The sequence below is a fragment of the Phodopus roborovskii genome, unplaced genomic scaffold (genome assembly GCF_943737965.1).
Source record: "Phodopus roborovskii unplaced genomic scaffold, PHOROB, whole genome shotgun sequence".
In the NCBI taxonomy this organism is placed as follows: Eukaryota; Metazoa; Chordata; class Mammalia; order Rodentia; family Cricetidae; genus Phodopus; species Phodopus roborovskii.
In genome coordinates, this window is record NW_026126588.1 from 20,304,648 (window position 1) to 20,325,621 (window position 20,974).

Here is a 20,974-nt window from a genome sequence, read left to right on the forward strand (position 1 = left end):
TATTTATTTATTTTTCATATACTGCAGCCTCACCCCGTCTCTTCTCGGTCGCTCTCCACTCCCTCCCCTTTCCTCCCAGGGCACTCCTCCATTTCCTGTCTAAAAAGGGCAGGCTTCCCAGGAATATCAGCCAAACTTGGCATAACAGGTCGCAGTAAGACTAGGCACCTCCCCGCATGTTTAGGCTGCATGGGACAAGCCAGTAGCAGGGAAAGGGCTCCAAAAGCAGCCAAAGGGGTCAGGGACAGCCTTCCCCTGACCAAACTACACAGCCGTAACATACGTGCTTGTCAGCTCAGTCTGTGGGCCCCTACGAGTCCTGCTTAGTTGATACTGTGGGCTGTGTTCTTGTGGTATCCTTTGGCCCCTCTGGCTCCTACAATCCTCCCTCCCCCTCTTCCTCAGTGCTCTGCTGTGGGCCTCTGCATCTGTTCCCATCAGCTGCTGGATGAAGCCTCTCTGACAACTGTTAGGCTAAGCACCAATATGAGTGTGCCTGAGTGTCATTAACACCAGTCTGAGTGTGGCAGAGTGTCATTAACACCAATATGAGTGTGGCAGAGTGTCATTAACACCAATCTGTGAGTGTGGCAGAGTGTCATTAACACCAGTCTATGAGTGTGGCAGTGTGTCATTAACACCAATATGAGTGTGGCAGTGTCATTAACACCAGTCTATGAGTGTGGCAGAGTATCATTAACATCAATCTGTGAATGTGGCAGAGTGTCATTAACACCAGTCTATGAGTGTGGCAGAGTATCATTAACATCAATCTGTGAGTGTGGCAGAGTGTCATTAACACCAGTCTATGAGTGTGGCAGAGTGTCATTAACACCAATATGAGTGTGGCAGAGTGCCATTAGCAATCAGTCACTTCATTGTTGTTGATCATGGTGGGTCCCCCCCCCCCCAGTCATGTTTGGTTCTATCTTAGGTCTCTGGCCATCCATCCTCTGGATCCTGGCCCTTCAGGAAGTGTCAGGTGTGGGCTTCCTCTCATGGGATGGGTGTCATGCTGGACCAGTCATTGGTTAATCACTCCCACAATTTCTACACTACCCAGCATATCTTTAAGGCAAGACAAATTGTAGGTCGAAAGTTTTGTGTCTGGGTTGATAACTCAGGCCCTCCACTGGAAGCCTTGCCTGGTTATAGGAGATGGCCAGTTCAGGCTCCATATCCCCCATTAGTAGGAGTCTTAGCTAGGGCCACACTCATAGATTCCAGGGAGTTTCCAGTGTAGCGGGTTTATACCTTGTCCCCAAATGCCCCCGATTCTAGTGGTGTCTCCCAGAACACTCTCCCTCCATCCTCCCCGACCTGATCCCTCCTACTCCTGTCCCTACCTGCCCCAGACCACCTGAGATATCTGTTCCATTTACCCTCCCCAGGGTGATCCATAGGTGCCTCCTGCCCCCCCCCTTGAGCCCTCCTTGTTACTTAGTCTCCCTGGGTGGGTGGGGTCTGTGGTTTGTAACATGATTATCCTTTACAGCTAATTATTCACTGATGAGTGAATAGTACCATGCTTGTCTTCTGGGTCTGGGTTACCTCCATTGGGATATTTTTTGCAAGTTTTGTCCATTTGCCTGTAAATTTCATGTTATTTTTTAAGAGCTGAGTAAATACTTCACTGTATAATTGTGCCACATTTTCTTTACCCATTCTTGGTTGAGGGGCATCTATGTTGTTTCCAGTTTCTAGCTTTTATGAGTAAAGCTGCTGTGAGTGAACACAGCTGAGCAAATGTCCCGGTGGTGTGTGGGAGCATCTTCTAGGTATATACCCAGGAGTGATGTAGCTGGGTCTTGAGGTAGATGGATTCTGTTTCCTGCAAAACCACCATACTGATTTCCAAGTTGGCTGTACAAGTTTGCACTCCCACCAGCAGTGGAGGAGTATTCCCCTTTCTCCATATCCTCTCCAGCATAAACTGTCACTATGTTATTGATCTTAGCCATGCTGACAAGTGTAAGATGAAATCTCAGAGTTAAATTTTGATTTGCATTTCCCTTATAGCTAAGGATGTTGAGCATCTCCTTACGTGTTTCTCAGCCATTTGAGATTCCTCTGTTGAGAATTAGGTTTAGATCTTTGAGTTCTTTATATTTTTGGATGTTAACCCTCTGTCAGATGTGGAGTTGGCGAAGATCTCTCCCATTCTGTGAGCTGTCATCTTGTCGTATTGACAGTGTCCTGTGCCTTACAGAGAGTTTCAGTCTCATGAGGCCCCATTTATTTATTGTTGATCTGCGTGCCTGCAGTACCGGTGCCCTGTTCAGGGAGCATTCAAGGCTATTCCCCACCTGCTGCGTTCAGTGTGTGTGGTTTTATGTTGGGGCCTTGGATGCACTTGGACTGAGTTTTCTGCAGAGTGATAAATATGGATCTATCTGCATTCTTCTTCTATGGCCGTGCCACCCTGACTGCATCCAGTCTTGTTGGAGTATGGGTTTTTGATGAGGTATCCAGCCATGGTGGTGAACCAGTTGGCCACAGCAGAGCGGTTTTACTGTTTTCCTTCCCGTCCGTGAAGAGCTGGCGTGGGCTTTGAGCTGCCGCTTGAGCAGGGTGTGCCCAGCTCCACAAGCCGTGTTTGCAGGGTTGTTCCGCAGTCAGTAGCGGATTGGCTCACAGAACATGGAGTCAAGGGGAAGGGGCTCAGAGAATGCCCTCCCCCTGTGTCCTTAGCCCTCTGTTCACAACTGTTCTGGGGAGAGAGCAGGCCTTGACATCATCCTTCTCTCTCTTATCATCTGCTCTCAGGAGAGGAGTTAGCCATGTTGGAGGACATGAGCCTTGGAATCATGGACTTGAGGAATGTGACCTTTAAAGTCACTCAGGCCGCTTCAAGTGCGTCAACTGACATGCTGCCGGTCATCACCGGGAACCGGTAAAGGAACCCTTTACCACTTGAGCCAGCAGCTCTTCCCATCATGCTGTCTCGGGACACACTCTCCTTTGCACTTTGCTTTTATTTTCCTTTGCGCTTTTAAAGTATGGCATACAGTCTTACCCGCACCCATGTTAATTTCATAATTTCTCTTTAAGGGTCTGAGTGGGCACTTGAACCACACTGGCCAGGGTGTCACCCAAGGCTCTGAAGTGTGCTTCCTGACCTCACCGCCGCTTCCCTCTCCTCTCCTAGTGATGGTTTTAACGTGCGGATCCCTCTGCCAGGACCACTGTTTGACTCCCTGCCCCGGGAGATCCAGAGTGGCATGCTGCTGCGGGTACAGCCGGTCCTCTTCAACGTGGGCATCAATGAGCAACAGACCCTGGCTGAGAGGTGTGTGCCACTCCCCTGGTGCCTACGCACTGGTCTTCGGTGTCCGGGGAACTGTGGGAAATACACTGTGGTTGCTGGAAGGTGTTGTACACCTCTTAGTAGAACAAGGCATGATCAGATCTACGTGTTAGGTAGGCCATATTGCTGGCCAGGAGTAGAAAGGGTTCGGGTGAAGCGTGAGGGTGTTGAAGAGGCTGGGCCACAGGTCAGTGCTGTGGGTCTGGATAGGTGGCCCGCGGCGTGTGGGATAAGTGCTCTGAGAAGGGACCGGCTGGAGAATGATGTAAGTAGCATGGACAGTAAGTAGACTGAGGCTTCTAGATTGGACAGGTGGGTTGGTGCCTTCTCTGAGCTCAGGACAGTGAGGAAGGTTGTGTTAGAGCAGATGATGCCTGGGCCCAGGCTAAGGCATCAGTGGAGGAAACAGCCTCCTTGAGGCATGAGCTAGAAGAATCTCCTTTGAGGAGAGTGCGTCTCTTGCTGCAGCTGAAGGTGCCCTGGGAGAGAGAGCAACGTTCCCTGTGTTCAGCTGCTGTAAGTGGTTTCTGGAAGGACTGGGGCAAGCCCACGTGCAGTAAGCAGCCAAGGGGGCAGAGGAGGCCACAGTGCATGCCGGGTGGAGTTGGTCTGTCCCAGCAGCATACTGATTTTGCTTCTGGGACGAAGGGAAACTGCTCAGAAAGGGAAGATGTCCCCAGCCCCCAAGGGAGCAGGCTCCTATGAGACACAGCGCTGTGTGGACTCCAGCTGGATTGTCTGTGTTGAGCAGGAGGGAGGACTACCTCTGAGGCTAATACTGGAAGGGAATAGAGCCAGGGAGTGTGGGCTGGGCTGAGGGCCGAGGCCTCAGACTGTGCAACCGACGGGCCTTTTTGGTATGGTCATGCTTGCAACATGCAAACATGCAGTGGACAAAGGTCAAACCCACCTAGTGAGGGAAGAGAAGGCCCCAGCCCAGCCAGGGAACAGTTAGTGTTCACACAGCAGAGGGTGACTCCAGACCCCAGCATAATCTCCTTACTCCTGGCTCCCTGCGCCTGCTGCTCCCCTTCCAGGGTGTCTTCAAGGCAGGAAGACACAAGAACTGTAAGCTGAGAGCCTGTGACACACAATGGACTTTTCAGTCTCTGAGCCTGATACTGTTGGTTATTTTGTTGTTGCTGCTGCTGTGCAAAATACCTTTGAAAAGATAGAAAGCTTAAGAATTAAAGGCTTATGTTGGCTTACGATTTCAGAAGTTTCAAGCCATGCTTTCTGGCTCCATTGTTCCTCAGCCCGTGCAAGGCAAAGCAGAAAATCATGGCATAGAACTCATATGGTGGAGACCAAGTAGCTTACCCCATGGTGTGCATGAGACCGCAAGGGTCAGAAGGCAAGGCCAACCCTTAAAGATGTGCCCCCCAGTGTCTGCGCCCTCCAGCTGGGCTCTGCTCCCAATGGAGCATTTGGCTGGAAACTTACCCTTGAGTCATCAGGATCCAGTCGCTCACCGGTACCCAGAGTCCAAGCCTTCCACATGTGCACTTGAGTGGAGAGACTCCTTACCAAACTGTAGCAAGCATGGGCCCTGTACCAGTGCATGCTTAGATGTACCTGTAGTGAGTTACAGTGGCTTCTGCTTGTGAAATTTGTCCCCACTGCTGTAAGGATGGCTTAATCCTCAGGAAGGAAGGACAGGCGTAGGGTTTAGACTCACCAGGGCATCCACTTGGGAGAATCGATCCTTGTAGATAATTCTTGCAGCTTTCAGTTTGTTAGAGGTTGATAACTTGGCCCTTCTACTGATGTCCTGGTTCCCCCGAAGGTTTGGAGACACATCCTTACAAGAAGTCATCAACGTAGAGAGTTTGGTGCGGTTAAATTCCTACTTTGAGCAGTTTAAGGAGGTTTTGCCGGAGGACTGTGAGTATCCCTTCACTCCTGATATGTTCCACGCTGCTTGTGCAGTTTTCCCTCTGCGCTCTGGCTTGGACGCTCGCTGCTCATCTCATCCTAGCGCACTGTTGTGCTCACTCACTGTGTACACAGAGCCCTCCATGGATGTATTCGAGCTGTTCATCTCTGCCCTCACATACCTGCGTGGCGCCCATTCGCCTGGCTTGAGTCCCTCCCCGGAAAGCTTCCCTGGTGCTGCAGCCCCTGCGTCCGTCTCTCTTCTGCTATGCATGTAGAGTAAGATGCAGAAAAGACACGTGATCCTGAGTGTTTGTGGGAGAGGGTTCTGACAGCCACAGCACCCAGGAGACACCCAAACTGCTCAGCAGAACTTGTGGCTGCGCAAGTCCTCTGACTTCATCCCAGCAAAGCTGCTGAGCTTCTGCCGGGTTCATCCCCAGGGAGATGGGCCCGCCTCTGTGGGTACCACACGGAACATACAGACACCTGTCCCTGGCCCCCGCCTCTGTGGGTACCACACGGAACATACAGACACCTGTCCCTGACTAGAGATAAAAGTTTTATGTGTGTGGGGTGGGTCCAAAAAGGAACAGATGATGACAGGGGCTATAAGCTGGTTTCCTTTGCATTCTGGGAGAAGGTGAGACCCGTAAGCCCCAGGGAGGGACCGTGAACTGTGCTTCCCAGAATCATAGGCTCCTCCCACCTGGACACACCAGTGGGCAGGCAGTTGGGAGGTAAGATGTTCTTGTCTCCTCTGGAGGGTGAGTGCCCTGCCCAAGATGAAGCTCTCCTCTGGGCAGCTTACCCTCACTCCTTTGCCGCCACTGCCCCTTGGAGGGACAAGGGGCTTGGGTAATTACTCTTCCTCTGGCAACACTTTCTCCTGCCTCTTGGGAAAGCCAACAAGATAGAAGTCGCTGCCCTTTGATGGCGGCACTAACAGCAGTGACGGGAATTCAGGGCTCAGCATCCTGGTGACCATGTTCAGATCTGCACTCCTCCCGTACCTGCTGTGGGGCAGGAAAATATTTCCTCAGCAGCAGTATGTTTGAGTGGTTCCCTCTCCCATGGACCCCTGTTCTCTTCCAGGTCTACCCCGATCTCGGAGTCAGACCTGCCTGCCAGAGCTGCTGCGGTTTCTAGGACAGAATGTCCATGCACGCAAGAATAAGAACGTGGACATCCTCTGGCAAGCTGCTGAGGTACTCGTCCTGGTGCAGCTGAGCTACAGTGCCCCTTCCAACAACCGCTGTAGCCAAGATAGACAGGTCAATGCTTCAGCCAGGGAGGAGAGCTCAGATCCCTCCAACGAAAGGACACTAGGAAGGGTCACTGCATAGCGCTAGTGACGCTTGAAAGACCCTGAGCATCCCCGCCCAGGAGTTCGTTCTGATAGGGCTGCATGAACATGGCATCTCTTCCCGGGTATCTGGCTGCAGGGCTGATGTGTTGGCCTCTGGAGAAGCCTGCACAGTCGTTTGATCCCTACTGATGCCTTATCTGCCTGGGCTTGAGAGGTTCAGAAGGAGACTGTGACAACCTCTCGTCGCTTCTTATAGAGCTCTTACTCCGCACTGCCGTTCCGACCTCCTCTTTGCCCCAAGCGCCTGCACGGCTGCTGTTTTCTCAGAGCTTCAGTCACAGGATCCCAGGCCTCCACTAAGACCTGGGGTATCTGAGTCAGTCACTTGAATGCCCCTCATGCCCATGGCAGTATGCCCTGGCCAGCTCCAAGATTGAAAACTGTGGGCACCGCCACTGACATTCTACCTCGATGCCTGGGCCTGAGGAGGGCGAGAAGGGGCCCAAGCAGAAGCTGTCCTCACATGGGGGCAGATGGCACTGTCCGTCAGGTTTTTCCAACTCTTTCTCCCATGGCAGCAAACGGTGCTTGCTAGCCCACCCCCAGTCACTGTTAGAGCCTGGGTAAGGTGTCTTTGTGGCGGCCCTTTGCTTGGATGAGCTTTACGGTAGGAGTGGCTTATGGCCGTGCCTTCTGACCTGCTGGTGGAATGGAGTGCTAGAGAGTAGACTTTCTCCTCTGCGTCTTCTACAGCAGCCCAGTCCTGAGTCCCCTCTCTATGGGCCCACTGCAGATCTTGGTCTGGCTAAGCTGCCCTTTAAGCTTGTAATTACAATGGGACCTATTTTGAACACCAAGTGACAAAAGTCTTAGCAAGATTCCCAGACGGCGTTTCCCATCTTCTCTTTGTTTGGGACCTAGCTTGGCATTCAGACTGGGTCCAGCAAATGGGATGGAAACACAGGAGAACATGCCTTCTCTTGTACCCATGCAGAAACACGGGAGAACATGCCTTCTCTTGTACCCATGCAGAAACACGGGAGAACATGCCTTCTCTTGTATCCATGCAGTGGAGAGAGGGGAGGAGGTTACCTCTTCCTGTTAATTTGAGAGAACTACTATAAAGTGGCAGGCCGTTTCATAAGCGCCTTTGTGAACTTGCCTTTTTCATGCAACATAGTCCGGTGACACTGACAGATCCTGAACTAGGGCTGTCCCTCACTGATCCATTCGAGTGTCACAGGGACAGCTTTGCAGATACACAGACCCATGCATGCCTTATTTAGGGTTCTCTGTCGATTGCATGCCACAGAACAATCATCAGTTAGATGTGGGGCAGCCGACCCTCCCTACCAAGTCAAAAGCAGACTTCCAGCCCCATACTCCGTGTTCCCAGTGGAGTCCCAGCCATAGAGGCATAGATTCAGGGGTGCAGAGTTTTCAGGTTCCCTTGTATATCCCATTTCATGTTGCCCATGTGGTCACCTGTGGGGAACAGTAGGTTTGGGGCAACAGAGAGAGTTTAGACACTGTGTCCCCCAGAGATGTTGTTTTTCTGAATCTTATTTTTACTTTTGTATATGAACGGAGTCCCAACTAGTCTGTTGAAAAACCTTCAGTTGGGTTGAGCTGATCGTTTCGCAGATGAGGAGACCTAGCCAGAGCCCCAGAGCTGGCTGTAGACCTGCTAGTTTGGGAACCTGTCATTGCAGAGTCTTTCTAGTGACAGGGGCTGCTGTGTTCAGGAGAATCTAGGAGTGTGTCTAACATTGAAAGGACACATCCACAGTGTTCTTGCCATGGGAGAGGATTTATATTCGCAGAGGGCCATGTGAATGGCAGTGTTTCCCCTGCTGGCTTACCCTGTGTATCCTCATTCCTTGGGTTGGGCATGGCTTATAAAGGCTAGCTGGTAAGGGTTAGTCCAAAACAGTGATGCCCAAAAGTCTCTAGAGGGAATGTCCCTTGGGAGGACAAACAAGGGACAGTTCTCTTGAGGGGTGAGGTTGTGGGGCAGAGATGAAGTCGGGCTCCTAGGTGCCAGAGCCTTCCTTTGGAGTTAACTTAGGTCCTGATACAACCGAGCAGGGCAGAGCTGGGCAGCCAGGCAGCCAGGCAGCCAGGCAGCCAGGCTCGGGCTCGGCTTGGAGTGGCTGCTGGTGCCCCTGCCCCACCTGAGGGGCGCCCTCCCCTTGTGGGTGTTACCTTTCTGCTGGCTTTTCTCTCCTAAAAAGGGCCCATTAACTGTTGGCAGGTCTGTCGCCGCCTTAATGGAGTCCGGTTCACCAGCTGCAAGAGTGCCAAGGACCGCACGGCCATGTCAGTGACGCTGGAGCAGTGCCTGATCCTGCAGCATGAGCACGGCATGGCCCCGCAGGTCTTCACACAGGCCCTGGAGTGCATGCGCAGGTGAGTGACGGCTGCGCCTGCCCAGCCACCTGCATCCCTTTGCTGTGTAAACTGCAGATGAGCCCATACCCCGCCCCACAGGGGGTCCTAAACTTTAGCACACAAGAGTTTGACCGCTGCTCACACTACTGGCCATGTCAAACTCTCAGAAGGCCGGGAGGACAAGCCACATTCTTTTTGAGCAGAACTGAACTGATCCCATAGAGTGGTGGGCAGGCTGGGGGTCAGACAGCTCAACAAGGATGGGAGCCACCCAACTGGGGTCTAGGGCCCACGCTTCCTCAGCAGGCAGCCACCCTTGCAGAGTATGTATGTGTGCGCTGTATACTTCCAAACTCCAGTGAAGGAACTGTGTCTGCAGGTTGCACTGGTTTGCTCTGCTACCTCTCTAGTAGTGGACAGAGTTTGCTCTCGTGAGCAAGATGTCCAGTGAATGTTTTATGGTCATAGCTGTCTGCGTGCCCTGGCCACCTCCCCCTAATGATGTCCTGATTCCCAGGCAGCAGATGTGTTTGCAGATTGAAACCCAGAATTCAAATTGTCCTCTGTTGATGGATGCCTTGTTTCAAGCACTGCTGGGGAGCTCCCTACCTCGCATAGCAAAAGAAAGGATAAGAAACCTGGTTTTCCTGTCTCCTTTGATGTAGTCACCAATGCTGTTACAGTCTTGTTTTCAACAGTCACTCCTATTGAATGTTCTGTATCATCTGTCCCCTCACCGAGTTCTTTATCCTTTCTCTATGTTTCTGCCATTTGACCTTCTCACAATGCACAAAGTGATGCCTGAGCTCAAGCCTCTGGATAGTAGCGTAAATGGCATCATTGTGTACCTGTGTGCTCTCCAAGTTCATTGAAACCTCTGTTAATGTTCCTCAGCACTCCATGCCTCTGTCCCTATGGTGGAAAAGCAAAGGAATCTTGGAGGCAGTAAGGGTCCGTGTCCAGAATCTCTGTCCCCTTGTAGTTCTCTACCGGATGTGACCCTGGTTCTGAGGGCAGTAGATAATTCCATACCACATTATTGTGCAGCAGGGGAAAGACTGATCTAGTGGACCACAGATGTCTGCCCTGAAGTGAGGACAACCCAGACAGGATCCCCGTGGTTATAGAGAAAGGCTGGGACCAGTGTCCTCCAAAGGCACACCCCTAGGGACTGCTACCTCCAGTCGTGCCTATCCCAATAACTCCATCCCAATAACAATGCACTGAACTACGACCCTGCCAATAGATCAGTCTATTGATAAAAGCAGGGTCCTCGGGGCCCAGTCACCTCTCAGTGGGGCCTGCCAGCTGGGGCCAGTATCTTCCACAGGGGAGTTCTGATGTGCTTAGCAGCCACAACTTCCTTGGCCTGCTTTAGCTGTGCCTCATTCTGGGCAAATTTGACAGTTTTCACCTTTTAGCTAGGCTTTTTGTTCCCAGTTCTTACCATCAATCTGGCCAGCAACAGCATGAGGAATGGGCTGCTCTGACTTCTTTATTTATACCGTCCAGGACCAGGACAAAATATAGATAAGTTCTTCGCCAGAATGTAATGCACATGAGCTCTGGTCTGGCTTCCAGTCAAGTCTGTTCCCATCTGAGAGAAATCTCATGAACAGGGTCTTTACTGTCCCCATTTTGTTTGGCATCTGGACACCTGAGCCTCTTGAATTACCCGTTAAATTCTGCTTACAGCATCCTAAGGGTTTTTAGGTTGTTTCTCCAGATCTTCTGAATTCCTCCTGCAAGCCAGTCCCAAAGGCTTCTGAGTCAGATGACCCAGTACCCCACTTCTCCAAAGAAATGTGTGCTGGTGGGTTTCCCATGGCAGAGCCAGAGTGCCTTACCATAACGACAGTGCTCGATGCTGCCCTCTGCTGGTGAAGTGCCCTGAACTCTCCTTCCGGTGTGTGTGTTCAAGTGATGCAGCCATTGGCAGCCGTTTTCTGGATTAGCCCGTGTGCTGAAGACACATTCTCTTGGTTACCTGCAAGCCCTGTTGCAACCATGACAACCAGCCCTGAGAGCCCTGAAGAAGGCAGGCGCTGGTGGGTCCCCGCGTCTCACTGAGTAGAGGGACCCGTTCAGTTCTCTTGCTTTCTCAAGTGTCTTAGCAGATGGAAGAGTAGAATGGAGGAGCAGAGCTGACACTGTGCTGGCTCCTGGGGGGGGGGCACTTGCACACACACAGGCACATGTGCTCATGGTAATAGTAACAGTAATAATTGACCTGTTGTGGCCGCCCACATGGGCATCATGCATTCTGTAGCAGGGACCATTTCAAGTTCCCAGTGTATTTGAATATGAGATTGGGTCTGCATTCACATACTCAACTCCTGTAATCAATGTGGGCTGACCCCAGCCCCCCCCCCGGGCTGGGGCTGAGGGTAACGGCACAGGCAGAGGTGGCCCTCTGTGCCATGTTAGGAACTGAAATCCTCAAATAGTAGGCCCTCCTGGACAGCCACAACGACCCACCAGGCGGCCTTGGCACACATTGTAATCATTAATCAGTCCTTGACAGCTTGCACAGTGTCCCTTGTCAGAAAAGCACGTTCCAGCAGGACCCGTCCAGAACTTAAGGCTTCTGCTCAGAAAGCCAGGCAGGATGCAACTGCAGAAGGCATCTTGAGCCCCGCCCACTGCAAGCTGTCCTTTCAGAGTGCCTGCCATGCCCTGAGACCAGAGTCCATGTTAGTGTTGCTGTTTGCTAGAGAGGAGAGATGATGGTCCTCAGTCATGTGGTTCCAGATACCATCCAGCGTCAGAGCCTCCTTCCCCTTTTTTGGTACTGGAGCTCGAGCCCAGGGCCGAGTGCCACCTAGCATAGTTGACCACTGAGCTACACTACACTCAGCCTCCAGAACATTTTTTTCTTTAGGACTAAAATAAGGAAAAATCCCAAATTTCCAATGTGAATTTGGTTGACTCCATTTTGAGGGATCATCTTCTAGAACAGTATCTTAGGATACTGCCGGCCACTCAGACTGAGACTTGAGACAGGTGGGGGAGGGCACCGCACTGGATTGACGCCCAGGTAAATGGTTTTTGTCTGTGTGTTAATCAAGAGTCGGCTTTGTAGCCACCGTCACCGAGGCATCTGTGAGAAGGTCAGACCCCATGGTTCTTCATGTTCAGCTTGCTTCTCAGAAGCGCCCATCGGCAGCATGTGGGGCATGGCGGGCGGCATGAAGCTGTGCTTGGCCAGTCGAGAGTGGGTGAACATGGAAAACCATCCTTGCAACCTACATGTGCTTAATTTTGGTAGACTACAGTATTTTTCTTATTTTTCATTTCTCTTTCTCTCCTTTCTTTTCCTGTAACTGTGCTGGTTTTGTTTTGCTCTTTTGTTCACACCTTCTCTGCATCTTCTTTTCTTTTCTGTTGTGGTTCATTCCATGTTTTTTTAATCTTATCTTTTGGTTTTCCTTTCTCCCCATCCTTTTGGGTAAAACCCATCGCGTGTGTCTTTTTTCTTTTTTCTTCCTTCCTTTCTTTCCTTTCCCCTTTTCTTTTCCTTTCTCCCAACTTTTCCTTTTCACAGCATTGGAACACGGGAGGTAGTCACCCAGAAGAACTTGAGCGGCCTGGTGCCCATCCGAGACTTAAGGCTAGACCCCAGCCTCCTCTGTTCCATCCCTTTAGTAGCTCTGAGCCCCAATTTACTGATTGTGTGGCTCTTTCTGAGCATAGCATACCTGGTGACCAAATTGCGTTGCAAATAAATATCATTATGAAAAATTAATTAGTCACGAGACAGACAAAATGCCCGAATATGTCCAGCCACCGTGTACCAAACTGGACAGAAGGAAGGTGCCAAAGTGAGGTCTGCCGAGAAATATCTCATGCCTTACAGTTTGCCGTTTCGTTCTCCTGAACTGTAAATATCTGCCAAATTCTTTCATCAAGAGGACTTGTTCATTCCGATTGTGTAGTGTGTTCTTCTGGTGCCCTGTGACTGCATTACTTAGCTGGCCTGGAATTACTTGTACCAAATATCTTAACCTTCTGATGTATAACTATTTATTACCTGTACATCTCATGTGCCCTGTTCCAAGAGAAAGGGATGCTGTCTGCAAAGAGTTTGTATATTTGATACTATTCCTTAAGTGTGTTGCTAACCTTCCTTGCCTTTTGAAGGAATTAACAAGAAAAAGACGCTTTATCAGTTTATTCAGATACCCCTGTCTAATAGGACTGGACTTCCTATTTTCCTTTCAAAGTGTAGTCCTGGGATTGCTTAGTTTGCAGAGTCACACTTCCTTGCTTCCCGTTATTTGCTGTTGGTGATGACACAGCTGTGGGCACAGCTGGAGCCACCGAGTCCAGCGTGCAAAGATCGCATGTTGCATGTGACTTCACGGCTGCTCTTAGTACACATAGTAGCGAGAGTTATATACTTTTTCTTGAAATAACTTTTAGTTTAAAAATTGTGTGTTTTATTCCAGATGAAGTCTAGGTATCTCTTTTACTGATTCAGTAAGGTTAATAATAAACAAAAAAAAATCAAAGGAAATGATTTTTAAAACTGAAGCTGAAGTTTTGGAAGTTGTGTAAGATAGAGCTGTGAGAAGGGGGAGTAACTGTGCATTTTGCCAATGTCACTCCTGAGTTTAACATGGCACTCATATGTGACAGAGAGTAATTGTCTACCATAAAAGTAGCCAAGTAACCTAGGGAAGGTGCCACTCACCTTGAGTAAGAAATAGTGAATGGCTTCTCCATCTTCCACTTCATACTAGATTGTGTTTCTGCCTTTGACCTCCAGTTTGACAATGGAGGGGATTTCTTTTCACGAGTCTGGTGGAAAGCTGGAGTTTCCAGTGTCTTGACAAGCTCATGCCCACAGACTCATCCACCATAACCCTAGCCTCTCTGTTCTTTCCGTGAAACGTCCTGACCCTCCTTGGAGGACTGTCTGTGGCCCGGCTTCCTCTCGGAGTTAGGTGTGGGAATTGCAGAGCAGTTAGTGAATACCAGATGCTGTACTGAATCTGTAATTGGGCTGGGGAAGGTTGTCCTTAGCACACCGAGGAGTGCCCCTTTTCTTAAGATCTGAGCACTGCAGGCTGCCCAGGGCAGGCCAGCCTCAGTGTTCCCACACAAACAGGTCTGGTGTCTCTCCTAGTGTAAACATGGTGACAACTCTGGCATCTCGAAGTTTAGCGTTTTAGCATGCTAGCTGGCAGTGGTGGAGGAGTGGAGGAATGCCCTTTCACTTCAGAGCATGTGCTCCAAGCCTCTACGACCATTTTGTTTGCTTCATTTGAATAGGGGAAGAGAGTGCGTGGTCCCCTTCCATCTCCATCCCACGGCCTCCCATTCCTTGCTCTAGGTTGATACCTCCGATAGCATGGAGGTGACTCAGGAATGCATCATTTCCAGGGTTTTGCTGTGGCCAAGCAGGACCATAGACAGATGAGGGAAGTCTCTGGAAGTAACTGCAGAGACAGCACCTTGTTCCTATGGCCCAGGATGCCCATATCTCTTTGCAGGGACATTTCTCAGGACCATTGCACAGCAAAGGGAAACGGTGACTGTTTAGAGAAATCCCCACCCACACCCCAGGCGGGGAGGGTTCCGGTTGAGGCACTTGGGTCTGTTATGGTACCAGCCTCCCTCCTGTCTTATGTACCCCGGGGTGTGGGTGCTGGGTCAGGAAGGCAAGCGGTGAGGGCCCTTGTTTCTCTTCCAGGGGTGAGTGGAATGCAGTACACCACCTCCAGGCACAAAAGGCTGGCTCTGTGAGTCACCCCCTTAAGGGGGCATTTGAGATTTGCATTTCCTTTCTCCCCTCTAACATATTGGGGGGGGGGTGGGGAGAGCTTGTGCTCTATACAGGATTTTAAATGTCATTAAGGCTGTTTGTTCATGAAATCAAGTTACATATTTATTCAGAATCTTGTCTACAGCAAGAAACGAGGAGAAACAGGGTAAGAGGTGATCAGGTTGGCCACTGTTAGTGTTGGGTGAGGCGTCTGGGTTGCTTCTGAGTAACCCTGAGCTGTGGCACAGAGACTGGTCAGGCTGCACCCTGGGCAGCAGCAGGTCTGAAGGGGAGAGCCATGCTCAGGGGCTGGTGTTGAGTGCTGCAGAGAACGCTGTGCACGCTCTTTGAGCAGGCTGACTGTCACTGCATCTCCCTGTACGCCTTCAGACACAGTCACTCGCCGTGGCCCTGTCTGGCCTGGCCTGGCCTAGACATGGGGACCTTCAGGTGAACTCGAAAATGGAAGTCCCCAAAGGAAAAGCAGAGGTCCCAGGATTGTCCTTTCAGAGTTGCCATTCAGATTCCCAAAGCTGACGTCCGTGAAATGAAGTAATTCTTGTTAAAATCTGCCCCAATCGTGTCCTGAGCTATCGCCTCCTAAAGACACTGTAGCAGTGTGGTCAGTAAAAGTGCTATGCGCCAGGCCACCATGCTGGACTCTGCAACAGGACACCCTTTACCACCCTGCAGACCTTGTCCCTAGGCCTTCAAGCCAGCTCACAGACACCGGCAGATCACGTCAATAGTGGCAGCATGCAGACCGGGCGTATCAGCCTGGATATAAGCATGTGGAAGAAACAGCTTGATTTAAAAACCAATTTAAAGGCATAATTTGAATTGTAAGTTCATGAACAGTGTATGCAGCCAGCTAAACCTAGTCTTAGTGCCTTTCACAGGTAAATACAGAGACTGTCAAAGTTTTTAAGTTCTCGCCTGGCATTTACTGGCTAGGAGGGTTTGAGGACCTTCTGTGTAGGTGGAGAAGCCATATGTCATATGTGAAGTCGTCTGTCAGTAAAGGAGCTCCCAAGTCCACAGCAGGTGCGCTGTGCACAGGGACCTCAGCTGCTGCTTTAAATAGATTGTATTTTTATCTGACTACTGAATGTCCAGCACGTGCTGTCATTTGCTCTGGTGGCCCAGGGCCCTAGCTCAGGTGACACATCCAGCCTAAGGACGTGCACTTGTGGCTGTGCCAGTTAGAAGCAAGCCATGGCTGCTTCTCTAACCCGCCAGGACTTGTCTCGTGAGCAGACATTACTGTTTCACCAGGACCTATCTGACATGTTCTTAACTAGGGGACTGTCATGTTCACTTTGAACCGCTTGAGCTGCTATTTTTTTAAATGTATGTCATGTGGTCTTCACAGGATTTGAAATACTTTTTTAAAGTCAACTGTTTTCTTGGTAACTGCAAATTTTACATCTCAGAAGGGGGATTTTTTTTTTTTTTAAACTGAACTTGATAACTACTTGATTTCATTGCTACTCGTTAAACACTGTAAAAATAGCAAGTTTTACTGTGCTGTGGAAAGGAATTTACATTAAGAATCATTTTTGGCTGTTGATGTTATGCCACTCCAGAGCAGTGCCCGGAGAAGTCCCTTGAGGTTCCCTCTGAGGCCTACCTGGTTCTTCATCCTCTTGCTGGGCACCCTTTGGTTTGCCCCTGGGTTGCTATGACAACCCTCCATGGAGTGCAGCTGGGATTCAAGCTGGTACTGCCTTCTGTAAGGGAAGAGCACCTGTGGGCTCACTTTAGGCTCAGTGGCGCTTGTAGAAGTGATAGTAGTTAACCAGGCCATGTTTGCAGACAGTGCGTGGGCCTGTGTGTGCACTTTGAACAGCTGCCACCAGGTGGAGACAGACATCAGAGCTGCCTCCTCTGCCAGATGTGTCTTGCTACCTGTTGAATTCTGCAAGGAAATCCGCATTTGGGGTTTGATGCAGTCTCAGATTTTGCTAACATACAAAAGGTACAATGTTTTAGAAGCCATGGGGAGAGTAAAATATCAGCATTCTTTCAGTTTGCTGTAAAAAAAAAAAAAAAAAAAATCTTTGAACCACAAGTTATGATCGAACTCCAGATAACCAAACCTACGATACACACAAAATCATGGATTTTTAAAATAATTGTGTCTGCTTAGATGCAACATCGCTCTGAAACTGCCAGCCCACAACCACATCCAGCATGCAGCCATCTCTGTGCTTCTCGCTGCTTTGTTCAGGATCCACCGTCTTACGTGTGCATCTGTGTAAATGAGTCCAGCACCCATTTTAATTAATCTTGTTTTGATGCTATGAAAATTACTCAGTTCATTTCATCTTAGTTTAAGTCTTTTCTTTTTTCCTTTTTTATTGCTGTCATTTTTTGTGCTTGTTTTTCCCCAGTGAGGGTTGTCGAAGAGAAAACACAATGAAGAATGTTGGAAGTCGCAAATATGCATTTAACTCCCTGCAGCTGAAGGCCTTCCCCAAGCATTACAGGCCTCCAGAAGGGACTTACGGAAAAGTTGAGACATGAACACACGGTTTCCTCTAATTAGCTGTTACGTAATCAATGTGGGTTCCCTATAGTGTCACATATGATCCTCAAGAAGACCCGAAGGATTCGTTTTTATTTTTGTGTTTTTAAAAATACTTCACTAAAGAGTCTATGGAGCATGATTTTGTGTTGGAATCTGTAGGGGGTCGTGTGTGGCTCAGTAGTGTGGATAGTAATGGCTGCCCTAACAATAGCTTTCAGCTGTAACTATACAGTTAATGTCATAGTTCCTAGAAGCCAGCTTGGTTTGTCTAAAACTCTGGGAGACTTTTTCAGATACCCACGTAGGCACTGCTCATCCAACTTATTTTTCTATTCAGTAACTCACAGGTGAGCATTGATTTAAAATCTGCTTTCAAAAGTCTGAATGTGAAACAGGAAGTCCCTCCCCCATTAAACTTCCGGTCCCCGGCAGAGCCGCAGGTGTTAGCAGCTCAGCTTGGGAGGAAGGAGTCAGGACAGCCTATGAATGGGAGTGGAAGGACAGCTTGGTCAGTCACACCAGGGCCACACGCCCGGGCCACACTGCTTCCTGCCCTTCCAGTCACAGAAGAGTCTGCTTGAGACCAAAACCAGCCATGAGGTCCCCAAACTGCCTCATCAGCTCCACACCCACCGGGCATGGCTCCCTTCCTTCTCGAGCAGTCAGGACCTTCAGCGTGGCTCGTCAGGGGCCTGGGAGACAACTCTCCAGTCGGGGACTGAGGGCCATAGAGATGGTACACTCTTAAATATTTTCAGAATCAATGTTCTAGGAGCTTTCTACTAATCTTGCAGAAAACCATAAATCATGTTTGAATGTCTAAAGAAACCGTTGTAGTTTTTGGTTTGCAATAATTGTTATTGTTAGACAACTACTGAAGACAGTTAAAACTGTTCCCTACATTGAGAGCCTGAGGGGTTTGTGAGACAGGGAAGTTACGTATTTCATAGACAATTTAGTCTGTTCATCTTTTACAAGGTGATGATGAGTCTTATCTGCACATAGCAGACTTTTTTCCTTAGAATTTATATGTTCTATAAATTCTGTTTATCATTCTGTCTGTGTTACTTAAGAGGCTGTAAAAAGAAGTGTATATGGGGTATACACCCATGATGCTGATACTAATGACTTGTGAACGCCAGGGGAATTCCTATAGAAGTCCAGCTAGTTTCCTTTTAGCTCCTTTAGAAACATGTAACAAACTTGGACCTGGGAAACTGAGGCACAGACAGGCGCCAGGGAGGGTGCAGGCATCCCTTTCTACGAGTGCAGACAGCCCCGAGTCCTGGTGCCTGCTGGGAGGAAGATGACCCTGCTGAGGGTTGGCTCGCTGCCCCGCTCTCAGGGCGTGGCACATGGAAGGTGAGTGGCAAGGAAGCTGTCACCACCCAACCCGCCACACAGGGGGCTGCTCTGCTGCTGTCAGATTCTCCTGCAGCCTCGGTTCCTGATCAAAGGCTGCTGCGGCTTAGTGTGGCGGGCTGAGTAAGCCTTTTACCTCTCCCTTGGTCCATTAACTCTTAAGTTTTTAGTTTCATTTTTTTATTTTGCCATCACTGCCTTTTTAAATATTTGTTTGGACGTTAAAATGAAATGTTTCCCATGTTCTCCAGCTTTCCTTTCTGTCCACACTCACAAGGGAAGACGGCGTAACTGCATAACTGCTGACCTGTCAGGTTTGCCTGGGAATCTTTCCCTTAGTTCTTGTTTTACTATGAATCACTGTAAAACTCAAAGACTTGGTTAATCACGGAAAAGACTGTGGCTCCAGGGTTTTCCTGAAGGCATTGTGACTGGCTCCCAGTGGATCACACGGCCCAGGCTTGCCAGGAAGGGGCACCTTGCACAGCATGGGCACAGGCGGCTCCTGGCTGCCCCAGGAGGCTGCGTTGTTCACTGTAGGTGGGAAATGGTTTTACCGTTTTCCACCAAGTAGACGTTCCGTCCACCATCTGCCCCCATTGAAAAAGGAAAATGTGCGGTGTCTGGACAGTTGGGATGGTCATGTGGATCCTGCAGCACAGCTGCCTGTACTTTCCTTTAAAGATGTAAAAATATTGTATAGTACTGTTTTATCCCCCTCACTTGTATTTGCCAAGCTTAGTGCATTTAAATACTCTTATTTATTTGTTTGGGACAGTATTAATATATATGAACATATAGTTACTGTTTTATATATTCTTAGCTCATTTAAAGCCATGTATGCTGTAAATGTGCTTGTCTTTAGAATGATAAATAATAAAAACTCACAACATTGAACTTGGTCTTCCTTGACTCATTCTCCTACACTGGCAGCACACTAAACCACTAGGCTTAGGTACAAGGTTTGTAAGCTTGTAAATGGGGGAAGTAATGTCTTCGTAACCATGTTTTTAGTTCATTTGAAATAGGGTGTGTGGTTAAGAACGGACATCGCAGACAGTCCCAGGTCCCAATCCAGGTTCTGTCTCTCACCGGTCAGGGACTTGGGACGAGGCTGTTTTTGCATGTGTCAACTGTGGACAACAGCAGAAGGTAGCTGTGCGGCCCTTGGTCTGTGTTCGTGAACGTGTGTGGCCACCATCGTGTGGGACTTGCTAAGAAGCACTCTGTTTAGAGCTCTGTGTCATCAGCAAGCAGCTTGTGCTGAGTCCCTGTATCTCCTTCAAGGAACACGTGTCCAGTAATTTCCCTGGGAGATTCCTGGCGATGGAAAGGAATTAAAAGCAACAGACATGTCTGTCTGAGAACCTACCATCCTCATAGCCGGTGCTAACCCACTTTCTCTCACAGACTCAGGGCTGGAGTCTTGCTTCCATTTCTCCTTGAGTCTGCAAATGTCAAGTGTGCTCTACTGACACATGTGATGTTGTGAAGTTTTTAATAAACATTCTATTAACTCCCCTATCATGGGTTAGCTGGGTTTTGACCTCATCTACGTTAGGGATGCAGGAGTCTTAAATGTTTATGTGATTGTCTTGTTCCCATTGATGTTTGTTGTGAAATCAGGTTTGGGCTTTTCCACCGAGGGTGATGATGTCCTTGTGACTGAGCTGTCAGTTGTCAGTGCCTGTGCTGGAAGGCTGGGCTCTGGTGCACAGTAGGTCCTTGTTGGCATGCGCTGTGCTGTTTAACGGTGGTGCTTTCTGCCTTGCCTCTCTTGCTCCAGGGTGTTGGTTGTTGCATTCAGTGTCTTCCTGTTCTTATTTGCAGTGTTTTTGGCATTTCATTTTTTGTATGTATGTATGTGTATATGCATGTTCTCATGGGTGTGTGCCCACCTGTCTATGTGAGCTGGTATGGAGGCCAGGGGTTTGTCAATGTCTTCCCCTATTGGCTTCTACAATTGGAAGCGTGTGGCTGCCTGCATGCTGGAGAGGCTGAGAACCTGGTAGCAGTAGAGGCAAAGAATCTGGAAGCTTGGAGCAAGAGAATGGGTGATAGCCAGAGGCTGAGGACCTGGAAGCCCCTGGACTACACTGGTCCAAGTCCGCTGAGCAGCGCCGTGTGATCTCCACAGGCGGCGGCAGCAGCGGCAGAGGCCGCTTAGAGCCTGCAGCACTGCCTGCCTTGCCTCCTGGGTGGCGCTGCCCACATTCCTGACCCATTTCTGCAGCTCCTCTCCTGTGTCAATCATCTCCAAAAGTGTCCTTCCTGCACACTCAGAAGTGGTGCTTTGCTAGTCAACTAGGTTAACCTGGCAGCTAAGAGCAACCGTCAGAGCATCCCATCCAGTCGGTAAGGTCCATTCTCCCATCCTTCATTAACTTTCCATCCACACACATCCTGGTCACTGGGATCTGGAAGACTCCTCCC

General features: G+C 49.5%; 1 protein-coding gene across 11 annotated transcripts in view; it reads left to right on the forward strand.

Moving 5' to 3' along the window:
- Positions 1–19,438, forward strand: part of Inpp4a (inositol polyphosphate-4-phosphatase type I A) — a 53,818-nt gene extending 34,380 nt beyond the window's left edge. For 5 of the 11 annotated variants that reach the window (XM_051204546.1, XM_051204544.1, XM_051204553.1 and 2 more), the window contains 6 exons: positions 2,767–2,893; positions 3,149–3,289; positions 5,094–5,191; positions 6,278–6,390; positions 8,746–8,900; positions 17,043–19,438. In XM_051204546.1, coding sequence (XP_051060503.1) covers positions 2,767–2,893; positions 3,149–3,289; positions 5,094–5,191; positions 6,278–6,390; positions 8,746–8,900; positions 17,043–17,175 — 767 coding nt within the window. In that variant the 3' untranslated portion in view covers positions 17,176–19,438. Of the gene's footprint in view, positions 1–2,766; positions 2,894–3,148; positions 3,290–5,093; positions 5,192–6,277; positions 6,391–8,745; positions 8,901–9,399; positions 9,575–17,042 lie in introns of those variants that run through there. The other 6 variants (XM_051204547.1, XM_051204545.1, XM_051204543.1 and 3 more) reach the window with 4 other exon arrangements.
- The last annotated feature ends 1,536 nt before the right edge of the window (positions 19,439–20,974 follow it).